We start from the raw sequence: 17,849 nt of genomic DNA on the forward strand, positions 1-17,849 counted from the left end.
TATCTATTTTTATTAATTTCAGACACCTATAATAACTTCTACGAGAGTTATTATTGTTTCTTTTTTTTCAAGAAAAGAAGGCAGCGAAGACACCAATATCCCGCTTTTGGCTCCTGAAGGCAGTAACATTTTTTTTTCAACTATTTAGCGAAGAAACGATTGTGCACCCATTTATAGCCAATGCCCTCTTTTTGCAAGTCAATGAGTGTCTCTTGAGGCATCGCTTCGCCGTTGGCGCTCGCGTCCTGTAATTGAAGTCAAGATTCTGGGACCGTAATACCTCCGTCAGCTAGGAATGCCGTCAGGGCGCTCTTCAAATTTTGAAGGGAGCCAAAGGTTTGAGCGCCACTCCGTAGACAGGCTGTTGGCGTCATTTGCTTTTATAGGCCTCGAATGACGACATGGACATGCTCCACTGAACTCAGCTTTCATTCTATCCTCTTAAGTTCCCTTGGTTCACCACATGCAGTGCAGCCAACCGGGCACGCCGTGGTTAACCTCCTTGGCTTTCCGTTCTTCCCCCTCTCCCGTTCTCTCTTTTCCACCGGCACGCAAGCGTCTGACACCGAACAGCAAGCGATCATAATAAATTGAGCCTCAGAATATGGGATAAGCCCCAACGTGTCACTGAAATCGCTTTTAACTTTCGACGCTTCGGGATTACAAGCCTATATAATAAATCGCAGCAAATTCGAGCCGTAATACCATGCTGTTATGGGTATGAGGCTACCTAACGCCAGGAAAAATGCACCATTTGGAAGGCTTACTTTTTGCTTTTATTACTACTAACATATCTAACACTCGTGCACTGAACTCTGGTGCACTGCAACTGGTCGCAAGGTCCCCGGCGTCGCCATCTGTGATTTTTTTTTTGTTTTTTGTTTTTTTGCTTGCGCCGCACACCGGAAATGTGTGCAGCGCCTTACCGTACCGGTGTTTAAAAGCGCAGTATTTAACCATGCAAGCTGTCTAGCATATATTTTTCTTTTTTCTTCTTCAAGGCATTGTTTCCTCGGTGCATGACCAACTTCCATCAAATTGGCACGCAGAGTTTCCTGGTCACCCATTCCCGGTTTCGCTTCAACCGTGAAAATGTGAAAGTTATGTCGCATATAACAACGCCCCTTCCCCCTCCCGCCGCGTTTTTTTTATTTGCTACACATTTCGATTTTTAACCACCATAACATTGGATCATGGTACGAGTATGCAAATCCGCAACCGCACAACAACGATCGCAAGCGATCCGACGTCAGAGAGTGTTGATTACCCTAAATAGCCTAGAAAAGACATGACGCGATGCGCAAGCAGAATCGCAACAGGTGCATGCCCCGGTTTCTCCATGCGAGCTCGGGAGGGGACAGGGTCGTGGCGAAACGCGGCTGATCGGTCGTGTTCTTTCCATCCGTGACCGAGCATCGATCAACTTTCTGGGATTGCGCCCTGTCACGTGCAACCTTCGTCGCAGCAGCCGGGCGGGGGCCAGTTTATCGGAGCACCGGCGTCTCTCGAGCCTTCTCAACCCAACGCTCGCATCCTTCCCCCGAATCCCCCGAATTAACCACTCTCAGCACGCGTGCTGTTGTCACGAGAGGGTTTTGACTCATACTTGCGCACGCACACATACACACACACACACGCACGCACACACGCTGCGCGCAATCGCACCGTCATCGGAGCGTCGGGGCGAGGGAGGCGTCAGACCGGCGGGAAAACCCTCCTTTTTCTGCCCTCTCCTCCGACCGGAGATCTGCCGTCTTGCCCCCTCCTAAACACCCCTCTCGCGTTTCCGTCGGGGAGGTGGGGCAACCGGCAACCGGTATAAAAACCAAGCGGCTCGTGCTGAGACCTTGAAAGTCGTCCCTTGCTCCTCAAGTCCGACGTTTTTCTACCATTTGCTGTCTCGAGACCGGGAGTACCGGCTGTAAACAAAGGTGCTATGAAGCTGGTGAGTCCGCCGGAGCTTTCACTTTCGTACGCGTCGCAGCGGCCTGCGCGGCTCCCCCGTGCCAGGGGGGTCTCCTCCTCTGGGGTGAAGCGTCTCGTGCCGCTGCCCCCGCGCAGCGCCACGGGACGCGGTTCTGACGTGGTGCTGGCGTCAGGCTGACAGGTGGTAGTCTTCAACCGCGGAAAACCCTGCGAGTAATCGGGCAAATCAGGCTTTGGAGGGCAGGGCAGCGTTAGCTTGCGCTTCGAGTTCTTTTCTCCACTTTGTGTGTTTGATTGTGGCCTGGACCCTTTTCGTAGAGTGGCAGCGTTCATAGCAAAGTCTGCATTTGCAGTGCATGGTTGCTTCCGCTCCAGCTTAGCCACTAATGTGTGCCAGTTCTCCGAGCGTCTATTTGGAAAGCTTGAAAGAGAACTACCTTTCTTAGCAGTTTATTAGATCCGTAAGGGTCAGGCTCGCTTGTTTACTGGTAACTCTAAGTGCCACCCGCGTGCTTTAAAATTTACGGCGGGGACAGGCTTGCACAGCAGCGCTTCAAAGCCAGTAACCCCAAGCGAGCCCTGAAGTTTCCCTTTTCTCGCTAAGCAAGTGCGAGGTAAATGCAGCCATTTGCAGAATGTGCCGTTAGCATGTCAAACAACCAATCCAGCTGATCTTTAAGGACTTGTCCCCCCATGTTTGCATTACCGCGTAACTAACAATAGAAAGGTGAGAAAAAAGCTTGCGGAGATAATTCGCTGCGTGTACTTGTATCAATATGGGCACTTGAATTGAGAAATTCAGAGCGTGGCTTAGTAAACAGGTATAACGGAGAAAAAAAAAGAAGTAAAATGTGAGGACCCGTTGCAAAGACAGTCGCAGGAATGTTTGTTTTATGTAGCACTCAAGTATCCACATCTTTTGCACGTATATGAAGCAAATTTCCCGTGTCGTGCCCTTTCGTGATTTGCAGAATGTATGCTTGAGCGACCTTCATTTCCTTTTGAAGAGCTCGTCTGTTACTTTTGGTGAGCGCGATTCGTACGACGCTGTGTGAGGAGACATCGTTCGTTTTCTCAGAATGCGTGGCACAACATGGCCGCATTGTGATTTGGGGTTGAAATTCCGTCCTGCGCAAAATTTAAGAGAAGTCATTCCAAAGACCCCCGATTCGTGTTCGCACGCATCAAGGAGCATGGGCCTTATAACGACTTCTTTCGCATTCCGTTGCTCCTGTTCAGGGACAGCGAAAGGTAGAGTTCGCGGCCGAGTGGAAGCATCGCCGTCAGGCATGCTCTCCTTTGACACTGTTTCCTGTCGGTGTCTTTGCGTGCGCGAAGGGCTGGCCGTAATAGTCTCCACTTCCGCAGGAGTCGGGCGAAAAAATTAAACAGAAGAGAAGCAGACCTTGCGCATGCGCCTTTTTGCGCCATGTGTGCCAGATACTTGTGTTCTCTGCTCCAGATTCAAGAGTTATTAAAACTGAAAACCCTAAAGACGGAACTTTCGAAAGCATTCCACGATAAGAATCGGCAGAGGATCGTAATCGCAGTGCACTTCGCCCCCACGATTGTGAACACTGAGGAGATATCAAATATCCACAATCTTGAGTCGGTGTCCTCTCCAGCCTTTTCTCTGTTTTGTACCCACAGCGACCATCTCGTGTCTGGCATGAGAACCGGATATGTACTCACATTTCTATGCTTAAGAATTTCTATATCAATATATCATCATGATTGGCATAACTAAATCTAGTACACCTCGTGTATTCAGAAGAAAGCCTCAGAATCTGAGACTGAAACTACGAGATAACTTGTTAGTAGAAACAACAGAGAAAAACGCACATTTAGCATGTCTTGTAAGCCGTAAAATTTAAAAACAGTCGCAGCATACGAAATTGCGAGGGTGCACACTTGTTACTAAAGCTAAGTAAATTACATAATAAACACAAAGAAAATGCACTACTTTATTCAGCAAACGTGTGTGTTATTGAAATTAAAAGTTTCCCTGTGGCATTAGGTTGCACCAGTGGTGGTTAAATTTTGCATCAAAGGGGCGTAATAGTAAAAGTGAGCCTGCTATAATTCATTCCAGACTTCGGTAATAAGAGGTCAAAATGTAGGGCGGCAATGTGAGGAAACTGCAAACACTTTGTTGAAACGAAGCGAGGTTTTCGGCACAAAAAAAAAATTGGAAAGGGTTCAAGCAAAATTACCGACTAGAAAAATATTTCTTCAGCCCATGCACGCAAATTACATATTGGTCTGCACTAACGAGACTGCATCAGGTGTAAAGCTGGCGCGTATTAAGATTCATAATGGTTGCTTTGAATGGCCTGAGGTGGCGTTACATGCTTTAAGCAGATATGATACGCCGAGATAAGTTGTATCGACGGAAGCTTGATGATGCGCTGAGGAATTTGAAAATGAAAGTATTGAGGAACACTTAATATTCTGATATAGTAGGCCGCATTTCAAATTACCAAGACAACGCGCAGTTGAAAGTGCAAATGCTTATATAGTTTTTCACGTAAAGTGTTTTCAGCAACATACATGTTATTGTCTTTGTGTCAGGGGCTCGTCAGGGGTAATTCACGATATATAAAAGTGAAATGTTTAGCACTTCTTTGTCGCACTCGAAGGGCTCCATTTGAAGAAGTTTCACTTGTGTGTTTTAATTCTGTCTGCATTGCGGGAGGCAATACACTTTCTTTAACGCCTGAGACCGTGTAGACGATTTCTCTTGTCTCGTATTGTACAAATGTATTGTTCCATTTTTCGCGTGGGCATTTGGGCAGAACAAAACAAAGATATGAAGGCAGGCCGTCATCTGTGCTGCAAAGTAAAGCATGTTTGCCGAAGTCGCAGTGCCCCAGCTGAGAGTATCTCCAGTTGCCCGAGAGGGCGCTGATGCATGAAAAGAAGACCCAAGTCTCTTATGGAGCGAAGAACAGAATTTTCTTACCACTATGAAACGTGGCTTTCCTCTAGCAGAATCACTTCAAATGACACCCTGATAAGTGCTGATCACGATAATCGATAAGGATCCTATCAACATTCTACTCCAACTCTCGAACTCTATCTTTTCCTCTTTATCTAGCAAAAAGAAAACATGTTTTCTATTGAGCAAGCTTCTACTGTGAGCAGGCACGTGTTTTTTGGGCCCAAGTCAGCCTTTGTATCAAGTGGAGGGGGAGTGCTGGTTCAGGGGGGGGACCACCGTGGCGGTACACAGGTCGGGTCCCCTCGGCAACCCCTCGCCTCCTTGGATACCTGCCTGATGTACTCCGTCAACAACGCGATCGGGAATAAGTATGTGCCGGTCGCTGGAGTAATTATCTGCGGTATATTTGAGTCACTAGACAAAACGAGTATGCAATCCGCCTAATCTCATCGTAGCACCCATTAGTTGAACGCCAGAAATAACATGAAAAAAAAAAACGATCCACTGCTGTCCGAAGGTTCGTTGGAGCGGGTGAGGTTATGTCATTCGCCTTGAGATAACAGCACAGCTGCATCGTTATGCGCGCGGCAGGATATCGCGAACCGGTAGCGCGACGCGCGCAGGCTGGTTGGGAAACTTTGTCCTCTCTCCCCGCCGCTTTGGCTGGGCGGCGTAGGTCCAGTCTCAAATTGTGCCGGCGGAGGAGCGGGCATCAACACAAAGGGCCACGTCGTCCGCCGGATGGAGCCAATGACCTTGGGCGGCGCCGGGAGGGGAGGCATGAGAATGGCTAAAAGAGGGCAAGGAGGCAAGCGTCGGCGCGTGGCAAATTGGCGGGAAAAACCCAGCTCAGTCGCAGATCTGCGCCGATGCCGATGTTTGGTTTTCCGCCCGAAAAAGAGACAAAAAGCCGCCTGTCGGCGCCAGAGGGGGCATCGGCCGAATTCGGGGAACCCCAATGCACTCGGAGGGCGAGGAGGGGCGAAGCTCCCGAGCACCTGTCGGACTAAGCAGCACGACACTATCTGGCCGCCCTCTTCTCTGCCCTTGTTGTCTGTGGACGTTCTTCATCGCGCGATATCCAGCACAGTGGCCCTCTTGTGTCATGCCAGGTTAAGTTACATTTCACTAGAATTTGCCCCGCCATCATCCCGTCGTTAGGCTGGCTCCCCCGCCGGGCCTTTGGGACGGGCAGTGTTTTGGCTCACCGGCTGGGTTTCCAAGGACGAATCCGGCCTTCTGTTTTTTTCTGTTGTTTATCTAGAAGTTGAAGCAGTTGCTCATCGTTTCGTGCGTGTAAAACTTGCTGCCTACTTTCCCTCTGGCTGCTTTCTAGGAATAGTGTTCACGCGCAATAGAGGGCCTCTGCCAAGCAGGTAACGAGCTTCTGTCAAGGACGCCCGCACTTAAATTAGAGGCCAATAGAAAACGTTTAGATTACGCCAAGGCGATGATGCGTAATATTTCATAATATGTCCGATAATTCGTGCGTGTGTAAAGTAATAACACAGTCACGAGGACACGTAATCGCTTGTAGAATACCGCCATCTGCGAACAACGGAGAATTCGGAGTGCAACAATAAAGTAAGCACATGCAAGTACTCGCTGCACATTTCTCGTACAGTCATGAGCAGAAGTGGTATACAACATGCAGCTGGTGTCGGAGCGCGGGGGAAACCCGCATTGCAACGCCATCTAGCAACAGCTATCTGGGATCGAGACAATCGTGGCGGTGCCCCATTTTATCGGCAAGCATGTCAGTTTGCTCGGTTCGACGCGTCGCGCTTCTTCTCGCCTAAACGCTTAGTCGCGATAAAAGTCGCGTGGATGGCGTTTCTTTTTTTCATATTTTTGTTTTCATTACATGGTCGAGTTATGGCAAAGCAACGGGCACACAACTGGCGCTCGCCGCGCTGCGTTATCGCTAGCGTAATGGTCGTTCGCGTGACGTTAAGTCGACGAACAAAAGGCCATGTCTGTGGTGTCCAGTTCTAACTCAACGTTAACAGGTACGGTACTGCTGCGGCACCGCTCGGCATTTCACCGAACAGTAGCGCAACACGCCGAAAGGAGCCAACTGACATGCCTGCAGAGAAGATGGGCCCCCTTTGAGCTGTCTCGACACCTGTCGCTGTCGCTAGATGGCGTTTTGATGTATTTAGAAGTAACCAAGCGAAGGTTATCTGATTGATGGCTAGAATCAAGACAAGAGGAACATTTCACAAGTCAAGGCTAGGTGACTTGAACCAGCGCCCGATTTAAAGGCTTCAGCCTTATCCATCCATCCATCCATCCAACCATCCATCCATCCCGAGCTCCGCCACCGGCTGCGTGTTGTATACCACTTTGCTCACGACTGCACATTGTAATTGCAGGTCATTGAGCTTGATTTTTTTAATTCAAGCAATATTTTGCTGCTAAATTTATGAAGAGCTACAACGATATTTATATATTCTTCAGGTGCCACATAAAATAGCAGTGCTATTTAATTCTCGCTCTAATCAATGATAAGAAATCCAAGATGTATGCTTCTTTCTAACGTGCGCTCATTGCGAGTCTTTGTTTTCGTCCCGGCCCCTGTTCCCTCTAGCCCTGGTCATTTCTCCTCGGTTTGATTTCGTCTTCCCTGACAGAGAATTTCATTTAGCTGCTTTTCACCGACAGTATGTCGCAGGCACGTCACCAGGAGGACGCCTGAGCCTCCCCTACCCACTTGAAGCAAGAAACGACCTCGAGCCTCCCGAAAAAAAAAAAATCTGGCTCTGTGCAGGCCATGACGCCGTGTTGCTTGCACAGAACGCGTAAAATTAGTCAAGCACGATAAGTCATAGCGTCGGAACTAGACAAACGCAAGTAATTTATGTTAAAATGCTTTTTCTAGACAGTAGTCAGCATGGTCGCTGTCGCCTTATAGAGACGGCCCATAGCGATTTCGAGGACTGTTCTCGTAACGTTCCACTGCGCGCCGTGCGCGAACTTAAAAAGGGATTATTTGTACGGTATGTTATAGCGATCCAGAGAGAGTAGTTTGACAGGAAAATTCTAGGGAGACCTGCGTGACAAATGCTACCAGGCAAAGGCTGTGCACCCCACATAAAGGTCGCTAGTAAATCCGTCCATGATGCGCGTGAGCATGCCCAGGTTCGTCATGCTTCCCGTTGCCGACCTCGCTGTCGCTAGTCGCACTCTGCGCGTTCACCACAGCTGGGCTTTCGATCGAAGAAACGCTCATGTCGTTTCGTCAGGCAAGCTCGTTGACATGATTGATGGTGATCATGTCTATTGTGGCTGGCCCTCACGAAGCCAAGCTGTGTCTCAATGGCGTTCGCGAATGTGCAAGCTATTACTCTTTCTGCTCGGCGCTCTCTTCTCGGTTTGATGCGTAAGCGCCTGCCTAGCTAGCTGCCGCTACGACTACGCGATGCTCGCTTTCATGGCTGTCGGCGCAGCACAGCGCACCCGGCGCTGTCGACACGGCCCCAAGCGCGCACGGGCTGCCCAGTAACCACCGCATTCATCGCTGCCCCGGCACCGTCCCGAGACACGTGCCGTGGGGGACGAAACGCGCAGGCGACCAGCAGCAGCCAGGCCGCTCTGCGCGTTCTCCGAAGGGGTGCGTGCCCTAAGGCGCGAAGCGAAAGGAAAGGAGCGGGAGGAAGGCGGCGCAGGGCGGCGTGCGATAGCTTTCTTGCCGCTCGTCTTCCCGCGTGAGACAAACAGCGGCGGATTTCCGAGGCGGCAGGATCTTTCTCTTTTCCGGCGAAGGGAAGTGCGTGGTCGCCCGCCTGTCCGTCCGGGATGCGACGTGCGCCGCCATCAGCGACACACCAGCCTCGCCTTTTGTCTTCTTGGCTGCACCGTTACCGATCCGCTTTGTCCCGCCTCAACTATTTTTGTCGCTGCTCGGCCGAGAGCCGCCTCTCCTTTTCCTTCCCACGGCGGGCCTGACGCATGCGATGCGGCGATAACGGCTCCGTTTCTCCATCGACCTCGCTCTGCACCTGCACCTCCTTCTTATCGCACTTTTCTTTTCCTCAGTCATGCTCATATTTGGACGCTCGCGGCCTTGATTTGCATGTTGCAACCGGTACGCGGCCGTCTTTCTGGTGTGGTGGTCGTGGGTGCAAGCATGACAGCGGTTGCCTCGTAGACAGCACATCTGGTCGCGGCAAAGTAAAGGGTCGTCCTGATAGCAAGGACTAAAGAAAGGGAGAGGCGATGTCGTTGGCACTGGTGTTTTGAAGCAACCGTCAACGACGTTCAGGCACGCGTCCTGTACGCGAAAATAATTTGCCTCAAACGAAGTTTTACGAAAGTCATTAAAAGGACACTGCTGCTTTTAATAGAACACAACTCGACAATCAATTTGCCTAAGTGAAGCCCGGGTAGGAGCGTGCCACTACAGCTCGACTCAAACTTAGTTTCTCAGGAAACCAGATGGAAAATAAAGCTATCAAAAAGCGAAAATCGCTGGTCCTTCAACAGCGCAAACATGCGCTCGCGGTGCACAAACGACTGATTTTCACTGCCTGCGGAGCTCAGTTTCCGGCAGTATCATCTTAGTAGTTTCGCGGGAGTTGTGTTTGTGCGGTAGACTTTTTTCTTTTTTGGTGTTTTATTTTACGCTCACTCTCACGCGGCACTTCCCCGTACGCTAGAAAAGCTTGCCGCCCGGGCATGGAATACTCTGCTGCTCAGACCACTAGCTACACACTGTGATACAAATGTTTATTAATAACATGCAGCAAGCGGATGTATTTCATACTCGTGAAGCCGAGAAACGAACGACGGCCCTCAAACGTATTTGCTGTCCGCCGCCACATCCTGCTCTTGTGATACTGCAGGCAGATTTCATGCGCATGTCGGAAACCTGTTAAGTACGGTATATTATCGGGATTTTGACGGCATCTTGGTCAGGGTATATTGCTCATTGACAGTTATAGACGATGCGGTTCCACGTCTCGTAACGCCAGTCACCGATAAAAATTGACTAATCCCTTAAAAAGACAGAATGCGTCGTCATATCTTTCAGGTGAAAGTGCGCAGAAATCACTTCTTTCAACTTTGCCGTCGAGTCCGGCCGTGCGCTTCTGCAAGGAAGTTATTTGCTGCAGTTTCTGACGGGGTCATCGAAGGACACACCATTTGCGCACGTGCCCCTCCAAAAACGCTGGCCTGACACGGTCAAAGGGAAGCTGCAATTTTTGCCAGAGATCAGGGCCAACCAACCGTACTACATCGACGGCGTGCGCGTGCCATAAGGTTCGGCCTTCCTGCCCTTCGAAGGCGGACTTGCAACACATCTCCGCGCGAGGCGATTGTTTCGGCTTCAAAGCCGTAATTGGGACTTTTCCCGGTACACTGAAGGCCTCTTCCTGCGCTTTTACGGCATCATAAACATAAAACGAGTGCTTACCGCCAGATGTCATCGGTTTGCGAAACGATTCCAACACCGTGCAATTTCCTCGGCTCTTTTTTTCAGTCCTATTCACTATTCAAATACAGCGCGCTTTGAAGAACACTATCCGTCTTCAAAGTCGGACGGTAACACCGGCTTAGAATACCAGCTTGTTTTCCTTCTTGTAAGCTCAGTCGTGCTTGGCAGTGTTGTGCAATGCCTCGCAGGGATGTATTAGGCAGGTACTGCGGCAAAGAACAGCTTGAAGAGAGGTCAGTAAGCTGCTTAAAAAAAAGAGGGGGGGGGGGGGGGAACACCGATGCGCACATTTCGAGCAATATCTCACTCCCGCAACCTTGCCTACCGAAGCAACAACAAGATTAAACCACTGTTCTTTGCAATAACGTTGACCTTCTCCTTCAACTGTAACCAGTCCAGATTGTCCTTTTCTTCGGCTTTCATTCACCTGAGCAAACTGTGTGTGTGTTGTTTAAATTGTACCTCACTCTCTCTGCGTGCCTCATATTGCGCTTTGTTCTCGAGAATGAAAATTGGTTTTTGGTGGAAAGGAAATGGCGCAGTATCTGTCTCGTATATCGGCGGACACCGTAACCGCGCCGTAAGGGAAGGGATAAAGGAGGGAGTCAAAGAAGAAAGGAAGAAAAAGGGGCCGTAGTAGATGGCTTCGGAATAATTTCGACCACGTGGGGATCTTTAACGTGCACTGACATCGCAAAGCACACGGGCGCCTTGGCGTTTCGCCTCCATCGAAACGCAGCCTCCGCGGTAGGGGTCGAACCCGGGAACTCCGGATCAGTTGCCGAGCGCGCTAACCACTGAGCCACCGCGGCGGGTTCTTGCTGTAGCCGTTTTCGCGACATATGGTACTATGCCGCATTGGGCGACCGCCGGTTTCAATTCTGAAGGAGACAAGCAAGATTGAAGCATGTAATAGATCCTGAGCAGTAAAGTGCGCGCTATGAAACAGGCTTCGTCTTTTGAAAGCCACTCCAGTGGTGCCAGAGTTACTTTTATTCCCCGGGTGGTCTGAATTTACTTCGAGTGAGGTTTGGAATCTCTACGCCACGACATCTAGCGTCTTAGAGAAGTACGAGAACCGCAAATCCCGCAGTCGCCAAGAAGGAAGCAGTAGCAGGAGGCTAATTACCACGATCTTCATGGAATTTCGCGCGGCAAGACGTTAAGCCCTCTCGCACATCTCAAGTTTCACTCTGCGCGAATTGCGTCCTCCCCTCGTTATTACTGAGCGCGAACAAGCTAATATTTTACACATGTCTGTGACCTTTGCGTTGCGCTCCTCAAAGGTCGATTGCTCTTAGTAACTGCTTGCACGCTGACGTGCGATTGAGATTTCGCAGGCCTCCTTCTGTTACTCCGGTTCAAGGCGAAAAAGACGCATGTCAAATATAGATAGACAAATAAATGCGTGCCTTTTTTCAAAATTAAAACTGGTTCTTGCAAGAAGTGGTTGCATGAACAATTTTCGAACTATTCCGCAAAGTGTTTATACTGAAAACAGCTAGAGAGCGCATATTTCGATACAGGATGCCAATAACAGAACATGCTTGACGTGCCGTGCGCAGTGTGTTAGTGTAATTTGGTTTTTCATCTTTCCGCACGCAATAATTGAAGTACAGAAGTAGCAGCAGTAGCAGTTGAAATAGAGCAGCTTGTTATCACTCGTCGGAAGATTGCTTTTCCATGCATGCGCAATTTGAAGCGCAGGGACGGGACAGCCGCTGCTATCGCACGACAGGGCAGATTGGAGATCAGCTGAAGAAACTTTCGTCCTGTCCTGCAGGGGACGTAAGCTGGCCAATGGTGGTGGTTGCTAGTGACAATGATGAAGAGTGGAGGAGCACATTTGTTGATAACGAGGAGGCAGAGAGTATGAACTAATTTGCGAACGGAAGAGACCCTCTTATAATAGGAGCTCCCCTAGTCAGCTGAGTAAGAATAAAGGGGCAACGAAACTGGTGAACGGGAGGAAAAAAGAATCAGATTAAACGACGCCTTTCAAAAGCTGACCTGGCATTACTATTGCGTTCCTTCCCGCTGGAAAACCTTAACTTGATGAAATAAGCAGCTTCCAGGTTTTCGGTTACGTGCATAGCATGAGGTCATTGAGATACTTGTGGAAAGGTTACCAGGTCGGTTAGGTTTGCGAGCTTCGCGCCTTCGTAAAAGGAAAAAATAGAGAACAAAAAAGAAACACTGGTTTTTCTCGCGGGTATTATACGATGTACCGCATAAGCGTTATTTCTCAGTGACGATCCTTTCTTCGGTAAACCGCAAGCGGGAAAGGTTGATGGCCGATTCTTTTACGCACTCTTGCCCGCGCACGAAGCAGGCAGGTGCAGTTGCGTGGGCGCTGCGGAGAAGTATATGCATACCTCCGACTGGAGCATTGCGATGTTACATGCGCGCTCCAAGACACGCAGCTCGGCTAGAAGCAGCAAGGCTTCGGCAGAGAAACAAACAGCGTCGTATACAGAGGTCCGCTGAACTGGAGGACGGCGCACTCATGAAGCACCACGCTCTTGATGCGCTTGCGAGCAGGCAGCGCCGTTGCGCGGAACCTTGCCGCATGCTCGGCTCATCCTTCTCGGCGCAGGTGTGCGTGATGAACGATGCGCGCACGCAAGAAGCTCGTTCTTCAAGCGAGGCAGCGCCTGGGCTTACTTCTACTTTCGTGCGCATTGACTCGTGTGGTTACTGACCAGCCAGCGTTCTTCGATGACGATGCAGGGGCCGAGTTGCTTTCACTCTGTTCGTTCTTGTATCGCACGGTGTCGTACGAGGAGCGGCCACTCTGTTATCTCCGCACTCATTCAAACCGTCCGCAACGTTTGGACCCAGCTTCGCTTGCTTGCTTTGTTTCGATGTTGCTGTTTCTACGCCATGCGCGCTCGGTGGCTTAGCAAACGCAACAACCCGCGCGCTTTTGACCCGCCTGGGTGGCATTTGTCATCGGTGCATTGAACTGACCCCGTGAACCGTGGGCCGGTGAGCGTTTTCTGTCGTCAGTTCGTCGGCAGACAAGACGTTATTTGTGGCCCGGTGGCAGGGTCTCACGAGAGTGTTTACGTGCATGCAACATAATGCAGCATAACAAGCAATAAGCAAGATTGAGCACAGCGCTCAACACGTCGAATTACCTCGCGTATGGTAGAATATAAGCATAGTGCTTCATTCCTTCACATTTTCGTATATGCCTTGTGTCATGCAGGCACGCGCTCCCGCTGTGGAATTGCTATATATTTTGCCAGTGCTGGCGCCGGTTGCATCACGCGGACGAATTGCAGAAAATCCCGTTCGAAAAGCAGTCGTCTCCTTCGCGTCCGTTTTGCTCTGTGCAACGGGTGCGCTTATCTCTCGAAGCAAAGGTTGCAGGTCTCCCGACGCGAATGGCATAGCGTTTCTCGAGCGAGGCCCGCGTTCGCAGAAGCAGCTGTGTGCGTGGTGCATGAGCTTCGCAGAAACCACCACTCCGAGTGGGCGCAGTGTACATACGTACAGCGGAGCCGCGGGAGTCGTGTTGCGGTAGCTCAGGCCGATTGGGTGCAGGAGTGTCCTTGTCCGGTTTCACTGGTGCGAGCAACGCGCCTTCTTCGGACACGGTTACTACCGTGCGCGGAAGGGGGGGGGGGGTCTCCACTCCTGGAAAAGGCCGTCTCTGCCCGTGACTCTTTTTCCGGCCCTCGCCTTCGCGGTCCATTGTTTTCTTGGCGGCTGCAATGATCGCGCAGGACGTTCGTCCCGGCGCTCGTTAGTGCCCGTGTGGCCTCCTCCGCAGTTCTCCCTGAGAATAGCGAGGCGTGTCATTGGTGCTTTTCCGATTTCGGCGGACCGTCGCGGCCTAATTGCTCTTGAGTCCTCTTGTTTCACAATATTACTTTTTTTTAATTCACTTTGTCTACCTGTTGCAGCAAAATGATCTGTTTTTTTCTGCACAACGAAATAAAAGGGCCGAAGCTGCTGCGTGTCGCTCGTCACGGCAAAAAAAAAAAAAGCATGAAGTTTTTGTGGCTCCCGTGACCTGATATTCTCGACAACACAACTTGTCTCTGCGAGGTGCGCTCGAAAGATGTTATCGCCCTCGTGAAAGCACACAGGGGCACAAAGAGTCTCGAATAAAAACGGTGCTTTTAGGAACCCAGCCGAGCCGTTCTCGTTTCGTACCCGTCTTTCCAACTTATGTATCAGGATAACGAGAACATGGGGCCTTCTATCTAAAAAGAATAAATAGCATGTTCCCACTTACTTCTTGGCCCCATCCTTGTTTAACTCCGGATCAGAGACGCTTTGCGCATTTGAGCGTTCAAGCCTATACATGTACGTACAGTACATACTTTCCGTGACACGGAAACCTCAAGGCACGAAGGAGCTATAGTCAGGGGTAAAAAAAAAATACAGGCTGAGAACCTGGAGAGCTGTACCAATCAGCGCCCGGCACTGGTCTCGACGCAGCTCGATCCGTCGCGGCACTCGCCGAGTAATCGTGCACGGCGACCATTTCGAAGCCGCTTGGCAGCGTCATCCGGACAATTAGGCCTAACGCATCCTCGCTGGGTGCTGCTTGGCCTTTCGCCTTTTCGTTGCGTTGTTTCTCCATTTTCTCGGCTCTCAAACGAGCACGTGTACTCCCGGCGCGGGTCTTTTCCGAGCGAGCGGAGCGCTTGCCGTGTGAATCATTCTGATTTTGTTCTTTCAGGCGAGCATTTCGCAATAGCTTGGAGAGCTGGCCTTGACGGCTAATTCGGCTGGAGCCTTCCTCGTTCGTTTATTCGTCGGGCGGCTTGGCGCCATAGCCAGACCGCTTCCGCTCGCTTGTGAAAGCTGTGGACTGGAAAAATAGAGACCGTATACACGCAGGCGCGGACTTTCCGCCGACTGTATTAATTATTCCACGCCTTATCGCTTCCTGCGCCCGTTTTTTTTTTTCCCGAGGAAAGCAGCTGCGTTAGATAATTTTAGGTTCACAGGCGGTCTCGGTTTTTCTACTCCGAGATTTTGTTGCCGGAATTACATGAGAAGAGGAAACGCTGGTATGTCGGCAATTGGTCGTACTTAGACCTTGAAGTAACTTTGCGCGAAATAACAAACCCAAGCACAGTGTGAGCAGTCGGCGTACGCAGTGGCTCTTAATATTGCGCAATATTTCGAGGGAAACAAATGGCTATAGAGAGTCGTTTACTGGAAAACTGTGCAAAGGACACACACACTTACAAAAAGCACATAAAAACTTAAAGATGAATGAATCTTGCGCGTGACTCATTACCGCCACGTTTGGATCCTGGGCTGCGAAAATGTATCAGCAAATGTCGACTGAAATGCGCCAGTCAATAACGAGTATGTGGCGCTAGTAACTTGAGCGCCTGGACACTCGCGCGTGAGTGACGCAAACTTGTTGACTTTTTATGCTTTGTAAATAGTGCACATACCTCCCTCCTGTCCTTTCTGGCGCGCTGTCGATCCTGCCTGCACTTTTCATCGCTATCCTCTCCCTGTCCCTTTTATTTCCACTGGCGGCAACTCGTGCGCTTAAGATATTAGATAGCAACTGTCGTCACCGGCAACATCTGTTTCTTCCTTTTTGTATTAATTTAATAAACCACTATTAATACTACTACCCGTAGTAGAACTTGGACGTAGAGCGTATACCCAGGGACCCCCGCTTCAGTGTGGTTGGTGTATGGCACGGTCTTTGCAGCTTGCACATTTACTGTGCAATACGATTCGGGGCACATGCCTGCTTCTCCTCCAGAGGCGCCAAAGGTGTGCAGTGATACGGCAGGGTTACTCGACTGCTTTAAGCGAGGAACATCGACACCTACCATGAAGCTGGTTTTGCTAGAGGCTAACAATGTGTCCGAGTGCATTCAGCAATTACATTGCGAAACGCAGGAACCGTGGCATTCGACATCGTTTCATTCACTAAGGCAAAATTCTCTGTCGAAATTTTGTTGGCTGGGTTTTTGCTTATGTCTGCGTGCGTGAACGCGCGCGGCACGACTTCAACAGCCACGTGTAGTAAGCTGTACCAGTACGTCGTTTGAGATCGGTTGCTCGGGTATTGAACTCAGACTGAGAGATTCATTCGCTGTGGCGGTGTGACCCGTCTTACACGAGTGTCGTGCTCCGCTCTTTGCAGTTGCTGGTTGCTGCCGCGCTGGTCGGTTTGTCCGCCGCGCAGATTGTGGAGCGCCGCGTGATCAAGAACCCCGACGGGTCGACCACGCACATGGAGAGCAGCTCGTGGGGTCACAGCTCCTTCAACCAGGAGGCGGCGGACACGGACGGCATCATCAGCGGCCGCAGCGGCTACGCGGACACCTCGGGCGTCAACTACGACCGCCACTACACTGTGGACCGCAACGGACAGCGCCGCTTCGTTGACCCCAAGGAGAGCAAGCTGAAGGGCCCGCCCCCGACCTTCACCATGCCTCGGGGAACCTTCGGAGCCGGAGGTGACAGCGACTTTCTCGCCGGACGATCGGGCTTCGGCAACCTGCCTGGTTTCGGCAACCTGCCCGGATTCGGAGGCAACGTGCCTGGCTTCGACGGCAACTTCCCTGGATTCGGCGGCAACCGTAGGAGAAATTAAGCACTCGCTCTTGCCTCCCGAGTCTTCTCCAGACACACTTCCTCTATACCTCACCACAGAATCTGTCTCCAACATTCTGGGTGCCTTGTGTCTTCTCCTGTCCCTCTACACCTTGAAGCCTACACTGTGGAACAAGGACTTCTCCTGAACTCTCCTCCGTGACTGTTCTCTCTCCGGCACCGGGATTTTTGTACGCTCTGTGTCTCAAACCACCCCTCTGTTGGGCCCCCTTTTTCAACTTTTATTCTCCCCTCGTCTTTTGAACGCTTTCCCAAACCCACCAAAGATCCGACTGGATGGATGCTGAAATCTCGCGAAAGTGATAACGCCCGCGCCACTTATGCGTCATTTTGTTGATTCATTCTGTGACAGTACAATCTTCAAAAGCAGTTTTCTTAGCCCATAACGAGCATTTACTGAGACATGTGTCAGCTATTTTGTTCACCTGGTCCTGATGTGCCTTCATACAGGGTTTGCCTATTATTTGGCTACATGTTTTCAACATGTTTTTTTTTCTTCACGAAGCGTATGTGCACTCCGTCATTGCAAATTCAGTGCGGTCCTGGTATCTGTGATTAAAAGCTTGTCTCCAATCACTCTATGCAATTGTCTCTTTCAGCAACACTGGATCTGTGGCGCCTCTTTCCGCCTGGACTTAGGTTTTAGCTCAAACGGATCCAATAAAAGCTCTTCTTGAGATGGCCTAAGTCATTTGTTTCTTTGTCTTGGTTGGACGATGGCCTGGCCACACGTTCCTTATGCTGGCCACTGTACTCTGCCGCTGAGACTTCGAGTGCACGAACCACATGACCAGCATATGGGACCACGCCGCTCATGCTATCGTTTCCAGCAACCGCGAAGCATGGGCGAAGCCTTTGCCATAAGCGTGTAAGCTGCATCGCAGTGGCTGGCAGCATGACCAGGTGCTGTGCTGTCTGGTCTTTACTGCGATCCTG

The 17,849-nt window shown here is 50.5% G+C and overlaps 1 protein-coding gene across 1 annotated transcript; it reads left to right on the forward strand.

The window, feature by feature from the left end:
• Positions 1-1,786: 1,786 nt before the first annotated feature.
• Positions 1,787-17,600, forward strand: LOC144114536 (uncharacterized). The gene is made up of 3 exons (XM_077648341.1): positions 1,787-1,945; positions 16,441-16,879; positions 17,513-17,600. The coding sequence occupies exons 1-3, from the start codon at positions 1,937-1,939 to the stop codon at positions 17,557-17,559; spliced, it is 495 nt and encodes a 164-aa protein (XP_077504467.1). The 5' UTR covers positions 1,787-1,936; the 3' UTR covers positions 17,560-17,600.
• The last annotated feature ends 249 nt before the right edge of the window (positions 17,601-17,849 follow it).

The sequence above is a fragment of the Amblyomma americanum genome, chromosome 1 (assembly GCF_052857255.1).
Source record: "Amblyomma americanum isolate KBUSLIRL-KWMA chromosome 1, ASM5285725v1, whole genome shotgun sequence".
In the NCBI taxonomy this organism is placed as follows: Eukaryota; Metazoa; Arthropoda; class Arachnida; order Ixodida; family Ixodidae; genus Amblyomma; species Amblyomma americanum.